Genomic DNA, 12,869 nt, shown 5'->3' with positions numbered 1-12,869 from the left:
CAACGCACGCAAATGTGTTCGTCACGTTTCTCTGGAAAGGCGAACGTGCCACGAGTCGAGGTCGATTCGAGCCGAGCCTCCGCGTAGCTCGTTTTTCATTGGCTGTACGCGAATAGCAATCGGAGAAGTTATGTCCTGAATTTGTGTTCGTTACTCTGCCTCGTCATTTTTTCTCTACGCGAAAAGCTGTACCCTTTTGAACGTTACTCATATAATTCAGAACATTACAGCACATCGTTCCACGGAATTACTTCCTCACATAGCGTCTACTATCTGCCAGTAAGCGCGATTTCTCTTTAGGATATAACGTAGGAATTCGTTATGTTACACGGTTACAAGAATTTATGATGGCACGTGTACACGTATTTCGGAGCAAATACATATGTACGCGCAGACGAACAGACGCTGGCATGACCAGCCAACACGCAGCTGCATGCACACAAATGCACACGTACCTATGCTCTCCAGGGACACAAACCTGGCTGGGTATTTTTTATTGCCTTTGAAACCACGCATTCGAAATGGCAGTCTCTTTAAGAATGTATTGTACTTTAATATTTCATCGGATGTTTCTTCGTTGCAATCGTCACGTAATAAGATAGTCGAACTTTTTTTTCGAGGTCAGTCGAAGAATGTTTTTCTCTATGCAATGCGATTAGTAAGAAAACCTCTGTTAAATTCATCGAGAGCGTCAGTGGCGCCAATGGTTGAGCATAATCAAAAGGTCGCTGCGATCAAACGGAGGCTCGTCCAGGCTCGTCGCATTTTACCAATCAGCTAATGGTATTGTAGCATATTTCAACACGGATTCTATGCTGCTGCAAACTGAATATGTACATACATACATAACACACTAGCTTCTCTCGTGATTGCAAGTTGAGGACGAACCGAGTTGATCCCGAGTATACGGATCGATACTGGTTTTATGTTTCTTTTTCTTTTCAAGTGTTAAGCATTCATCAGTAGCAACGGTTCTTACGTCACTTTATAAAAGGTAGAAGTATTCTGTATGCTTTATCATAACGTGTTATTAATACATATTGACTATTTTATTATGTGGTTTATCAACCAAATTATTTTCGAATTCGCTAACTCACCGATATACATGAATTATACTATGAAATTAGTATGTCGTTAGCGTTCCTATTATAGAATGTCATGAAATTATAAACATGTTAAGGCTCATTTTCAATAATTATAATAATGATACGAAATATATAGTAAAACATCTATGATCTTAATGCTAAGTAATGAAAACATTTACAAATAATTGGTTGTTTGTTAGCAAGATTAAAGATAATAGCGTACAATTCGATCGGTATCTCCAATTTTCTTCAAACTTTAACCTGTTGAAAGTTGCTGTCTAAAAAGCCAAAATATCATTTTAAAAAATTCGCGAACAATTATAAATACCCTTAATTTTAAGTTATATTTGTATCCGAAACCTAACCTAAACGTCACTATAAATGCAAATTACATAAGTGAAAGAACATAAACTGTAAACAGTAAAAAAAAAGAGGTGTAATTGTTTATAAATATAGCTAGTTTAATAAATATATATATATATATATATATAATTTTCAAAATTGTTTGCGACATTTTTTAAAATGATATTTTGCTTTCTTAAAGAGCCCCTTTCAACATATTGAAGTTTGAAGAAAATCGAAGATACCGACCGAATTGTACACTATTACCAGTTTAAATATTCAACGGAGAAGTGAAGTAAACCAAATATTTTGAATTTTAATTAGAATTGTTTGTAGCTTGTAATGCTATAGTATCGTTTAATTTGGATTATTTGGACGTGAAAATTTCCGTGTTCTGTGTTTTTTTTTGCATCATTTAAATCGTTTAATACGTGTCCAATTTGTATTTTTACAAATGAGTTACAGTAATTCCTCAAAAATCTCTAATTTATAAACTCTCCCAATTTTAGGGTCGCTTGAACAGCGATCTATTGAACAACCATGTTGAACGTTCAACATATAAAAACGGTGTTGCACAACATATTCGTCCTTTACTCACTAATGCGATCTAAAAATGTACATGTTCTTGTCATTTATTCTTTACTAAACATAGAATGTTGAGTTTTTGTCGAATCAGTTCGCTGTGGATGTTTATGCAAATTCAGTTTTAGATATTAATGTATAATTATTATAATTATACATTAACATACTAACACGTATGTTTATTTTACTATTTTTTTTTTGCAGGTTAATGGATGCTACATATAAATGTATAAATGACCACGTTCTACTGATCGCTTGAAACTACTTTCAAATGTCTTCAGATAGAATGTTTAGAGATTATTAAGGGAATACTAAATTTACATATTAAAAATGAATCTTTTGAAGTAAATATTTCTTCTATTTCCCTATAATTATACATATACATATGTACTTTCACATTTTTCCGATGAATTTAAGGAGATTCTTCACTTTGTGGAAACAAAAAACGCGTTAATTGTTAAGGCACTCTCGCTCCGCGATGTACCACAGATGCCTGTCAAGCCTTTTTCGAAAATCAGAGATTCGACGCGAAGTGTTTCAATTTTCATCAAGGAAATTACCAAATGTGGACTTACTTTTAGGGCATGACCGAAAAGCTCATAGATAAAAATACAAGTCGCTCTGGAATTGAGAAGAATTTCCATTATTTATGGTCGTCACTTAAAGATTAAACTTCTGAAGTTATTCAATCTCAGATGATTTCAACGGAAAATTATGATATTGCCTGAAATCTATTAGTAAAGGCGTTATAAGCGATTGATTATTAATTATCATGTACATACGTCCATACGTTTGAAATTCTTGGTGAATCAATTCATGTCTCAGAAATGTTAATCATTCATTTAATTTTTTACCAAATGGGACGCGTCGCGTAGCGAGAATGGGAGGAAGGGATGGCCATAGAAAGAAGTGGTATACACTATACACACGACGAACATTAGAATTTCGACAAGCACATTCCGTGAAATGTGCCCCATTGAATTGCGATATTGCGACACAAACGTTTCCACAGTACCTATCTATTACGAATGACACATATACTTGCGCGAATCGCATCGTCTTGTTCTGTTGTTCCTACTAGCACAACATTTACATACATGCAACACAGTATTCGGTAATATCTACACTTTTTTTATATTCTATTGCAAAGTGTACCTTACATAACCGTAATTTTGTACACGATCGATGGCTTTTATCTGTTGTATGTTTTGGATTTTTTTACCTAATTTGGAATAAACGTCATTCAAAAGAATTACAATACATTTCAAGACATTTCTGTGCAGCATGACATGGCCCTGGAAATTTGTCATTAGTTTAACGTAGGGCACTTACATCGGAATGCAGATAAACGATTACGACGAGAAGAATGTTTGCAAATTCTATCATCTTGAGAGCACTCTATATCTTACACATTTTCAAATAAAACATACTCTTCGTTCAGCAGTAACAGTTCAAATGTAAAATTAATAAACACGTTGAATTTAAGATTCTTCCAATAATCTCAATACATCGTAGCATGATTGTCGCAAATGCATCAGTCTCTGGAAATTGAATGAGCTCTCCTATGCGTGCAGCAGTTTTCATTTATGGAATTGAATAAATTAAATATACGTACTAATTCTCAAGTACTACAGATGGATGGTTAACGCAATTACTGCCCTTTTATCTATGTTTTGGTGCTGAAATTTGCGTTTCACGCTTTCGAATTAAATATGACTATTCAATTGTTACCGTCAGTACACACGTAATAGCAGCGTTTACAAAGATATATTATAAAGTTAATTAAAACGGGTTTCTATTCGAATTATTATCCTGCAGCTAATTTGATAGGCAAGGAACAGTGAAACCGCTATCGAGTTAAATAATATTATGTTTAAACGGTAAAACGGTGCTCATTACGAAGGCACTTGGGTGTACAATACTTTTCTGTTTTTTTAAATAACTCGATATAAAAAATACTTTTTACGACGACAGTGCCTATCACAGGCAATATAAACATTCGTAAATTAACAATATAACGCTTCTACAGTAAGGCCACACTTGGAATGTAACATTGTCTAACAAAGGCCACTGAAATATTTTTGGACATTTGCATATTCTACAACAGTGCTGTTCACGCGTGGGTCTTCTCACGTATTTTAGAAATTCCCTTCGTGCTAATCATTACAATGGCCACCGACAATAAAAGACAGATTTTAAAATTCCTGCGTTCGATGAAAGTGGCAATTGATAATGTCATGTTTGGCATCTTGATTTACTCTATTACCTACTGAGTAAATCTGGAACAGCACTGCTCTATAATCTAACGTGTAATAACGGACTTAAGTACGACCGTAGATATGATTACTTTCGTAACCGATATCCGTGTTAATAAATCAGTTACCGCACTTCTTCTTTTTACATTGACTTGTCAACAGTTGGTGTGTCTGGAACCTCTCATCAATGGAATCAAAATACTCGGGCTTTGAGCTTGTCTAAGAAATGGATGTTGTAATAATTCAGTAGCCGTAGCTCTCTGCGCCGGATCACGAACAAGCATTCTTTCAAGAAAACCTTGAAGACGTGGACTGACCTATAAGTACAAATAAATGTAATTGTTCCATTAAAGACCAAAATTCCCAAGCATACGCAGCTTACTTTGTGAGAGTTTTTCAATTTTGGTGGAGGCATATCTCTGATACGTCGCATGGCTTGTAAAGGCGGTTCGTTGAAAAAAGGTGGCTCTCCGTCAACCATTTCAATAATCATTATACCTAATGACCAAATATCTACTTCGGGTCCGTATGGTAACCTGAAACGTCGGATGTACGCCCGTAATTAACGAATGGATATCGAGACAATTTTAAAACGATCACAAATTGTATCGTACCTTGAAATAACTTCAGGACTCATCCAGTACGGTGTTCCTACAAGAGACTTTCGCCTAGGCAATTCTTGGGAAACTTGAGCACAAAATCCAAAATCGGATAACTTTACCCTGCCGTCAGCCGTAAGTAGTATAGAGTCCGATTTGATATCTCTATGAATGACACCTTGTGAATGCAAGTATGCAAGTGGCTTCAAACACTGGGAACACACTGTAGCTATCTGGCTTTCATCCATTCGCGAATGCGTAACGATATCTGTCAGTGCTCCTCCCTCGAGATACTCCATTACAACCCACAATTCATCATCCACCAAAAAACTATCATACATTTCAACAATGTTCGGATGATGATAATCTCTCATGATAACCACTTCATTGAAAAGTAATTCTCGCCTCTGCTGCTTTCTCAAGTCCATCTTCTTCACTGCCACTTGCCGATTTGTATTCTTTTCGGTTGCTATACACACTGTTCCAGTACTACCTTCTCCAATTTTAAGGAAATTTTCTAAATTCTCTCTTGGATCTCCTCGACTTACCTAAGATGTCAATATGTGGAAAAGTAGTTTCAGAGTACCATGTATACAATAGTTTACATGCATTATCAATACTAAGTTTCCTTCACTTACCACCATCTGTAAAGCAGCTCGAAATTGTTCGTGTGTAAGCCTTTGTTCCGCTGTTGTTTGTTTAGTGGAAGCACTTGAACTTGAACCAACTGCTAGGTTCCCAGAAGATAAGGCACTTTTCATATTTTGATTTTGATCTGGAGTCGAACTACTTCCAGAGGATGGTACGTTTGATTTGGATAAATTATGCATTGACTGAGATATCTCAATAGGCTTCTTCATTTGAGATGGTAAAACTGATGAATTTTCTTGCATACTATACACTTGCGAATACTTGTTGATGTTATGCGAACTTAATTGACTTAAAGGTCGTTGCGAAGCAATGGATCCAACTGGTGAAATTTTGGGTTGCATCTTTTGCACAGCAACATTTTGAGCTGCCTGTTGGTCCCTCGCGGATGACTCAGTATTTGACAAAACCTATTCACAAAGAGCAAGATCTCTGGAATACTTTGTTAGCCATTATATTATTAATTAAGCACTATAACTGAAAATTGGTTACCTGAATATTTCCATTATATTGGCTAGACGTTATTGTTAATTGAGAGTTCAGTTTGTGAAAATCAGGATCTGCAAGTTGAGGGGTACATGGACTTGACACAGGACTTTGTGGGTTCATAATAGGACTTAAATTTTGAAAATTTAAAGATAGATTTGGAGCATTGGATCCTGTCTGAGTTAAGTTTGGAGATGACTGCATGTTTGGATTGAGATTTTGAAGATTTGGAATCATATTTTGTACATTAGGATTTAATCCAGTCGCAACATTGGGTGAATTTTGACGTAACTTCTCAACATAATTATGCTGCTTTGCAAAATTACTGTATCCCTGTATTTGATTCGTACTGGATGATACTTCTTGACCTTCTGGCACAGAAGGTGGTAGATTACTATTATGCCTATGAAAATATAAGCAAACTTATGATATATTATAAAAATTTATTTGAGTCTATGGTAGAACAGAATTACCTGTAATCCCTCCTGAGTCTTGGTGGGCTTGAAGAACGAAGAGAATTAGATCTAGCAACAGTACCAGTTTTGGGTAATCCATTTTCTGTAGTTTTATCGCTAAAACATATCCTTCCTTTAAGATCATTATGACCTCTGACAATAGTCTTCAAATCAAGAATTTCCGTGGGTGTTATTTCACTGGGATCCACTAGAGGTAATGGTCTGTTTGTAGATTTCAAAATTTGATTGTTTCCTACTATAGAAGCCCATTGTAATGGAAGTCCGATAAACTTTCCTTCTCGCTTGTCAAATCCAGTGTGTACACGATGTTCAAAATTTGTTGGGGTTGATATTTGTGGTTTCTTTTTCTTTTTTGCAAACATTGCCCTTTCTGTTAAAAGCAACATCAAGATAGTACAGCAGCATATACTGACAGAAACAGAATATATTTGAAAGAATAATCAAATAGAATGCTGTTTTAAATGCGCACAGATTACGTTTCTTTGTTTGCACAAGAAACACCTTAATTGTTCCTTTTAAAGAAAAAGAAGTTCGATCGAATGTGTCAATCGGTCATCGCTATTTCTTAATTTTCTAAGCAGATTTTCTCGAAATTATTGGACAATGGCATACGAAGATTATTAACTGTTAGCATGTTTCTCCGATAGATAGATAGAACGCACATTACTGTTGAAACTTCTGAGAAAATAATACAGACAGAAGGAAGCAAAATGACAGGACGCCTACCAGTAGTACCAGTACGTGATGCGACCGCCTTAAAGTGATTTCTTTCAACCTTTGTTAAGTCTTCTTCAGCTTAATCTTTTCTTGTAATTTCACACAGATTCCAGAATACAGTAAATTGGAGGTAGTGGCAAAACATATGAAAAGTTCAGAGATAAAATAGGTAAATACGACATTTAGCCTTTCAATAGGCCGTTTACACACCGGCGCTCCGCGCGGAGAGCTTACGAATCTTACTTGGCATTTGGCTCATGACAATTTACTTAAATGTGCGTGAGCTAGCACCTGCAATGAGATTACTACAATGAATATCACGCACGGAAAACTGTGTCGAGAGAAAGCGATTATCGATTCCGCTTCGACGAGAAAAAGATTCGCCGATTTACAATCAGCGGCATACTGTAGAAAGTTTTATTCGAACGATTATTCTTATGACTTGATAATGAGAATGTTGGCATGGAATGAAATGTTTACGCAGAAGACACCGAATGAGAATCAAAAGGTTTCTCAAGTTTCGAAAGAGACATAATTTATTTCAGACAATATTTTCAGATATTTTAAAATTGTTTCGTCGTTATACTATATTGATTATGTATATTAATACATTATTGACATCTACTAAGTATCGTCGCGCGAAAAGAACAGATACACACATTATATGTATATGTATATGTGTACATATAATTATTTTGAGGATAAAAGAATGGATTTCAAAATTTTTGTCATAGCACACGATATTGCAAGATGAAATAATAATTGTTGTGCTCCAGTTCGCAAACAGCTTAAAGGCGTCTCAGACCTAAAATAGTCGTAGAATGGGCGTCTTAGAGGTGTCATGTTCTATCTGGGTTAGATTTGCAAAAAAGGTTCTTCTTGAAATGCGTATACATATAATTACAGTAACATATAATGCATTTATTATGGTTATCCTCGAAACAAACAAGTTGATCGAAGTTTTCCACATGACAATGAAAAACTCGTTACGGTTACGGGACAGAAGCTACCAAACAAAGGAATCCTTGCAAGTGTTTCGTTTCGCGATGTTTTATCGAGATCGTGTGGTGTGTTAGGCGCGCGCGTCCTCGCCTCGCGTGTATCGGCTGCGTAGTTTTTAGAGTTATGTATGTATAATTTGATGATTAAGATAACTATAGATAATCAATAATTATCAAAATAGCTCCTATTTTCACTAAAAGTGTGTAAAATACGAAAGAATACGTAAATTTTCATTTTTTCATATGTATTCGTCAATATTTGGGGTATTGCCAGAAAATATTTCACCTTTTTGTCGCTTTTATTAATTATGATAGATTATATAGAATAATATAGATCATAGCTACATCAAGATGGAATACTCATCTTTTTCAACAATATATATATATATATGTAAATAGAAAATATTTTCTATACATCCTAATTGCTTATAAATGCAACGGCCGTCTAATTACTTATTAGCGTATCGTAAGCTGAATTCTAGCCTAACAAAAAATGCAGAACCAATTTTACGAATTCTATGGATACTTCGAATCTCAAGATCGAGCGCGATCGTTCAACTCAAAAGTTCCGTGTATAACGTACTACATAGAGGTATGGTCAAGTAGCAAGTTTATGTATGCACCTATGTGCGTAAAATCGTGTGTGAACGCATGGTATTTATGTAACGTATGCCTGTCATGTGCAGTAAAACGAACAGTATATATAGTTTTGTGATATACATAGATGTAAATCGATCGAACAAGAAGACAAATTTAATTTCTTCGAGACGATATCAAACATTTTTATAACACTAATATAAAAGTAATTACGTTATTATAAAACACAAAGGACAGAATAAAGCAATTTTAATCTGCGCGTTTTGCTTCACGAGTGAGATGTGTAATCCTCGTTGTAAGTATAGATACAAGAAGATCATTTCGTGGACGACTAGTCTTACCAGAAGAATGATCAAGTATAGATTGTCACGCGAAACATTTCGCCAATAAAACGAGTTCACGCGTTCATATTCTTCTACCTTCCGAAAACGCGCGTCATCATACTTAAGGTTACTCGCAACTGTACAATATTGACCGCATCCAGTCTCGTGCAACATGATTCGTTCTATTTATTTTACACTTAGCGTGTTCTTCGATCGAACAAGATGCAAGCGAGCGAATAAAACAATTTCACTTTCAGAACAAAGTGTAGTAAATGGAAGATTTTAAAGTGAAAGATGAACCAATGGATGCATTAAACATAGACAGTCAGGTTATGGTAAACGTTTTCTATGAAACAGCAGCACCATACAATACAATGCTTCTGCAAGGACTCTAACCTAAACCTTACTTTAAGGACGAAAACATTGTAAGCGTTGTACTTAAAGAAGAACCTGGCGATAGATTTGAACCCGACTACATGGAGGACATCTGCTCTGGTACATTCGAGAAGGTATTTTTACCTATCGAAAATAACGAGGTTGATTTTTCTAACGAAATGGTAATTTTCAAAATTATCTATGGCCGATCTCTGTTTTTTTTTTAAACAAGAATCGATCGATCCAGCAGAAAGCATTGATTCTAGGTAAAACTCGAATTGGATGGCGAATCTAGCAGTCATCCGAATTGGACAGCTCAGATCGCTAACACGAATTTATGTGACAAAGAAGAAGGGGCTATACAAAGATGCTTGGCGAATGCGAACTTTACTCAACCACAAGACACAGAGAAACATTCTGGGTTCTGTCCAAATGGACAACAACTCAAATTTTATAAAATACAATGCTCCATTTGCAAAAAGTGGTTCTTAAATAACGATTCAATGGTTACACATTTAAGAATGCATTGTAGTGGTAGCCAGTGCGAGGTTTGCCAGCAAAATTTCCACGATAGTTCCAGTCTACACGCACATATGTTGACCCATGTTGGAATGAGCCCGTTAGAGTGCAATGTTTGTCAGAAACGATTTGCTTACAAATGGTGTTTGCGCAGTCATATGCAAATGCATGTACTAGAAAAACCATACGATAATAATACATTGCAGGATACATTTATGAAACGGCCAGACTCTGAAAATGACCACTCGATCGGCGCAGGAGACAGAATATTCGAGTGCGATGTTTGTCACGCGAATTTTAAAGGGAAACATGGTCTCAATCGGCACGTGCTTATTCATACAGGAGAAAGGCCGTATAAATGCGACATATGTTTTGCGACGTTTAGAGAGAAAGCAAAACTAAATATGCACATGATGCTACATGGGGGAAATAAACAGTTTAAATGTACAATGTGTCACAGATCATTCACGCAGAAAACCGCGTTGAATAATCATATGTTAGCGCATAGCGGTGAGAAACCCCATGCATGCAATATTTGTGAGAAAACGTATAAACGGAAGTCAGAGTTGATACGCCATACAATGGTACATACCGGCGAGAGACCGTATGAATGTAAAGAATGCCTAATGACCTTCAGAGAGAAGGCAAAGTTAAATTCTCATATGCTCGTACACACCGGTGAAAAACCGCACGAGTGTCACATTTGTCACAAAGCTTGTGCACGAAAATCGGATCTTAATAGCCACATGTTATTACATACCGGTGGTCAATACGATTGTAAAGTTTGTGATAAAATATTTACTCGCAGATCGGATCTAAATCGGCATACTTTGATACATACAGGCGAGAAACCATATGCTTGTGAGTTATGCGATATGGCATTCCGAGAGAAGACTAGACTGAATTCTCATATGCTTATACATACCGGCGATAAGAGGCATATGTGTCATATTTGTCAGAAAACATTTAAAGAAAAATCCTCGTTGCGAAAACACATGCTAAGTCACACCGGGGACAGGCCATATGAGTGTTACGTATGTCACAAAGCATTTACCCAAAAAACGACATTGAATAGCCACATATTAGTTCACACAGGAGAAAGACCGTACGAATGTAGCGCGTGTCAGAAAATATTTAAGGACAAAGCAATGCTGAAAAAGCATTTATCGATTCACGTTAATGAAAAAACTCACGAATGTTTGATCTGTTTAAAAAAATTTGCCCACAAAGCCGCATTACATAGTCATTTATCGACGAATCATACGTCCTAATTAGAAAGATCTAGTCCAGTTTATTTGAGCTTTTAGTTTATTTTTATCAAACACCTGTGTACGTCTGTAGTTGCATAAGGATGATTATGTGTATCTATCTATACGCATCTGTTTTATATGCTCACTGATCTGATCAGTCGCATACTTACCTGTATATCATTAAGTACAATAAATTAATTTTTAATTAATCGGAAGATTTTCTATTATTAAATATTTTGAAGGATTCAGAAAAAATTGCGTACATTACGATTACGAATTAATGTTTTGTACTAACAGCTTTTGTGATGTTTTGAATTAATTTTTTATTTCTTTGTAATTAGTATGGATCAAAACATGTGACGTTATGTACAACCAGATATTCAAGCTTATTATTGGTCAGGAAGAACAACAGCCAGTTGCTTGGGTGGTTTCCTATACACGACACTACAATTAGAGAGATTACTTTTTAAGTATGTACAAGTATTGGTTTGGTGTGCTTGAGTGTGTACACAGCATAGATAATAGATAGCATAGAAATATAGACGATGGAGTTATTTCTCCCGTACTCGCACATCGCAGAGGGAGGAGAGAAAGCGACTGGAGGGCGATGATGAGAAGGAATGCTGCACTCATATAATGCCTCCATTCAGCCGTAGGAGAATCCCCCACCAACAGCCCCATTAGAAAGAGATGTCTGTTACTCTATGTATTATCCTCTCACTCACTGCCAACCTCATCCCTACCATAAGACCGCGTAGTCTATTATATATGTCTATGCAGTTGAAAAACCGTAAAAGACTAATCAGTGTTAAAAGTTTGGAAAAACCATGTGCCAAGATTATAGAATAGCATAATGGTCACATCATCAAATAACTTGGTTTCATGGGGATTTACCCATCATTGGCGAAGGCACCTGCCTCTCTATCTAATGGGACTCTTGGTGGGAGGGAATCTTTTTCGGTGTAGTGGAGGCATTAGATGCGTGCATGCGTAATATCCCTTCCCCTCATTGCCCTCCAATCGCTTTTGCCCCACCGTCTGTGATGTGCGAGCATGGGTGTTACTCTCGCGCTACTTCTGTCCTTCGGTCTCGACTTCAGCCTACCATAAGACCCGCGCAATTTATTATACATATATGTCTATGGGTCCACCCAGGTCCACTCAAGTCCACCTAGTGAGAAATACATTTTCTAGTATGTAGTATCACCGACTAGATATAGAATAGACCTATCATCCAATGCTTTTTTTTGTCCCACGTTCATAGGGCTACGTAGCCCTGTTACCATTTTAGTGTCAATACCCGACGTTCCGATAAAGCATGAATTCTGAGTATTATTAGCACAAATGAAGTGTTATATATTCCATTCATATTACGTGTATCTATATGATTTCATGAGAATAAAAATATCCGATGCTTCAGTTTAAGGTTAAGGGATAAATATGACAGTCATGAAACATGAAACGGAAAAGTATATATTTTTTCACTTAACTACAAGACAATTTATTCTAAATGTATCGTTAATGGCATTTTAGTAATGTTACTTTTTACATGTTCTTGTTTTATTCGTTTTTATATCTTGCCTTACATTTGTATATTTGTAACAGATAAATTCA

General features: G+C 36.0%; 2 protein-coding genes across 4 annotated transcripts; one reads left to right on the top strand and one right to left on the bottom strand.

The window, feature by feature from the left end:
• Nucleotides 1-4,419: 4,419 nt before the first annotated feature.
• On the bottom strand, nt 4,420-7,400 carry LOC107190917 (serine/threonine-protein kinase PAK mbt). 2 transcript variants are annotated; one of them, XM_015579811.1, is made up of 7 exons: nt 7,200-7,400; nt 6,471-6,843; nt 6,004-6,400; nt 5,502-5,921; nt 4,879-5,411; nt 4,647-4,800; nt 4,420-4,581 (listed from the first exon to the last, which is right to left on the bottom strand). In XM_015579811.1, the coding sequence occupies exons 2-7, from the start codon at nt 6,833-6,835 to the stop codon at nt 4,420-4,422; spliced, it is 2,031 nt and encodes a 676-aa protein (XP_015435297.1). In that variant the 5' UTR covers nt 6,836-6,843; nt 7,200-7,400. The 2 variants fall into 2 exon arrangements, with proteins under 2 accessions (XP_015435297.1, XP_015435296.1); XM_015579810.1 differs by lacking the exon at nt 7,200-7,400 and having other exon boundaries at nt 6,471-6,881.
• Nucleotides 7,401-9,383: 1,983 nt separating this feature from the next.
• LOC107190919 (zinc finger protein OZF-like) lies at nt 9,384-11,464 on the top strand. Of its 2 annotated transcripts, XM_015579813.1 has the most exons (3): nt 9,384-9,446; nt 9,525-9,668; nt 9,753-11,464. In XM_015579813.1, the coding sequence occupies exons 1-3, from the start codon at nt 9,384-9,386 to the stop codon at nt 11,274-11,276; spliced, it is 1,731 nt and encodes a 576-aa protein (XP_015435299.1). In that variant the 3' UTR covers nt 11,277-11,464. The 2 variants fall into 2 exon arrangements, with proteins under 2 accessions (XP_015435299.1, XP_015435298.1); XM_015579812.1 differs by lacking the exon at nt 9,384-9,446 and having other exon boundaries at nt 9,533-9,620.
• The last annotated feature ends 1,405 nt before the right edge of the window (nt 11,465-12,869 follow it).

This window comes from Dufourea novaeangliae, unplaced genomic scaffold, assembly GCF_001272555.1.
Source record: "Dufourea novaeangliae isolate 0120121106 unplaced genomic scaffold, ASM127255v1 scaffold208, whole genome shotgun sequence".
NCBI classification, from domain to species: Eukaryota; Metazoa; Arthropoda; class Insecta; order Hymenoptera; family Halictidae; genus Dufourea; species Dufourea novaeangliae.
This window is presented reverse-complemented; position numbering and strand designations above follow the sequence as displayed.

What these genes read in the sequence shown, in the direction of transcription:
- LOC107190917 (XM_015579810.1), bottom strand. Translation starts at nt 6,859, where the DNA reads ATGTTGCTTTTAACAGAAAGGGCAATGTTTGCAAAAAAGAAAAAGAAA. An exon ending in AATATAATGGAAATATTCAG is followed by an intron (nt 5,922 to 6,003) that starts GTAACCAATTTT and finishes CTTTGTGAATAG; the next exon opens with GTTTTGTCAAATACTGAGTC. An exon ending in AATTGAAAAACTCTCACAAA is followed by an intron (nt 4,582 to 4,646) that starts GTAAGCTGCGTA and finishes TTGTACTTATAG; the next exon opens with GTCAGTCCACGTCTTCAAGG.
- LOC107190919 (XM_015579813.1), top strand. Translation starts at nt 9,384, where the DNA reads ATGGAAGATTTTAAAGTGAAAGATGAACCAATGGATGCATTAAACATA. An exon ending in ACATAGACAGTCAGGTTATG is followed by an intron (nt 9,447 to 9,524) that starts GTAAACGTTTTC and finishes CCTTACTTTAAG; the next exon opens with GACGAAAACATTGTAAGCGT. An exon ending in TTGATTTTTCTAACGAAATG is followed by an intron (nt 9,669 to 9,752) that starts GTAATTTTCAAA and finishes CATTGATTCTAG; the next exon opens with GTAAAACTCGAATTGGATGG.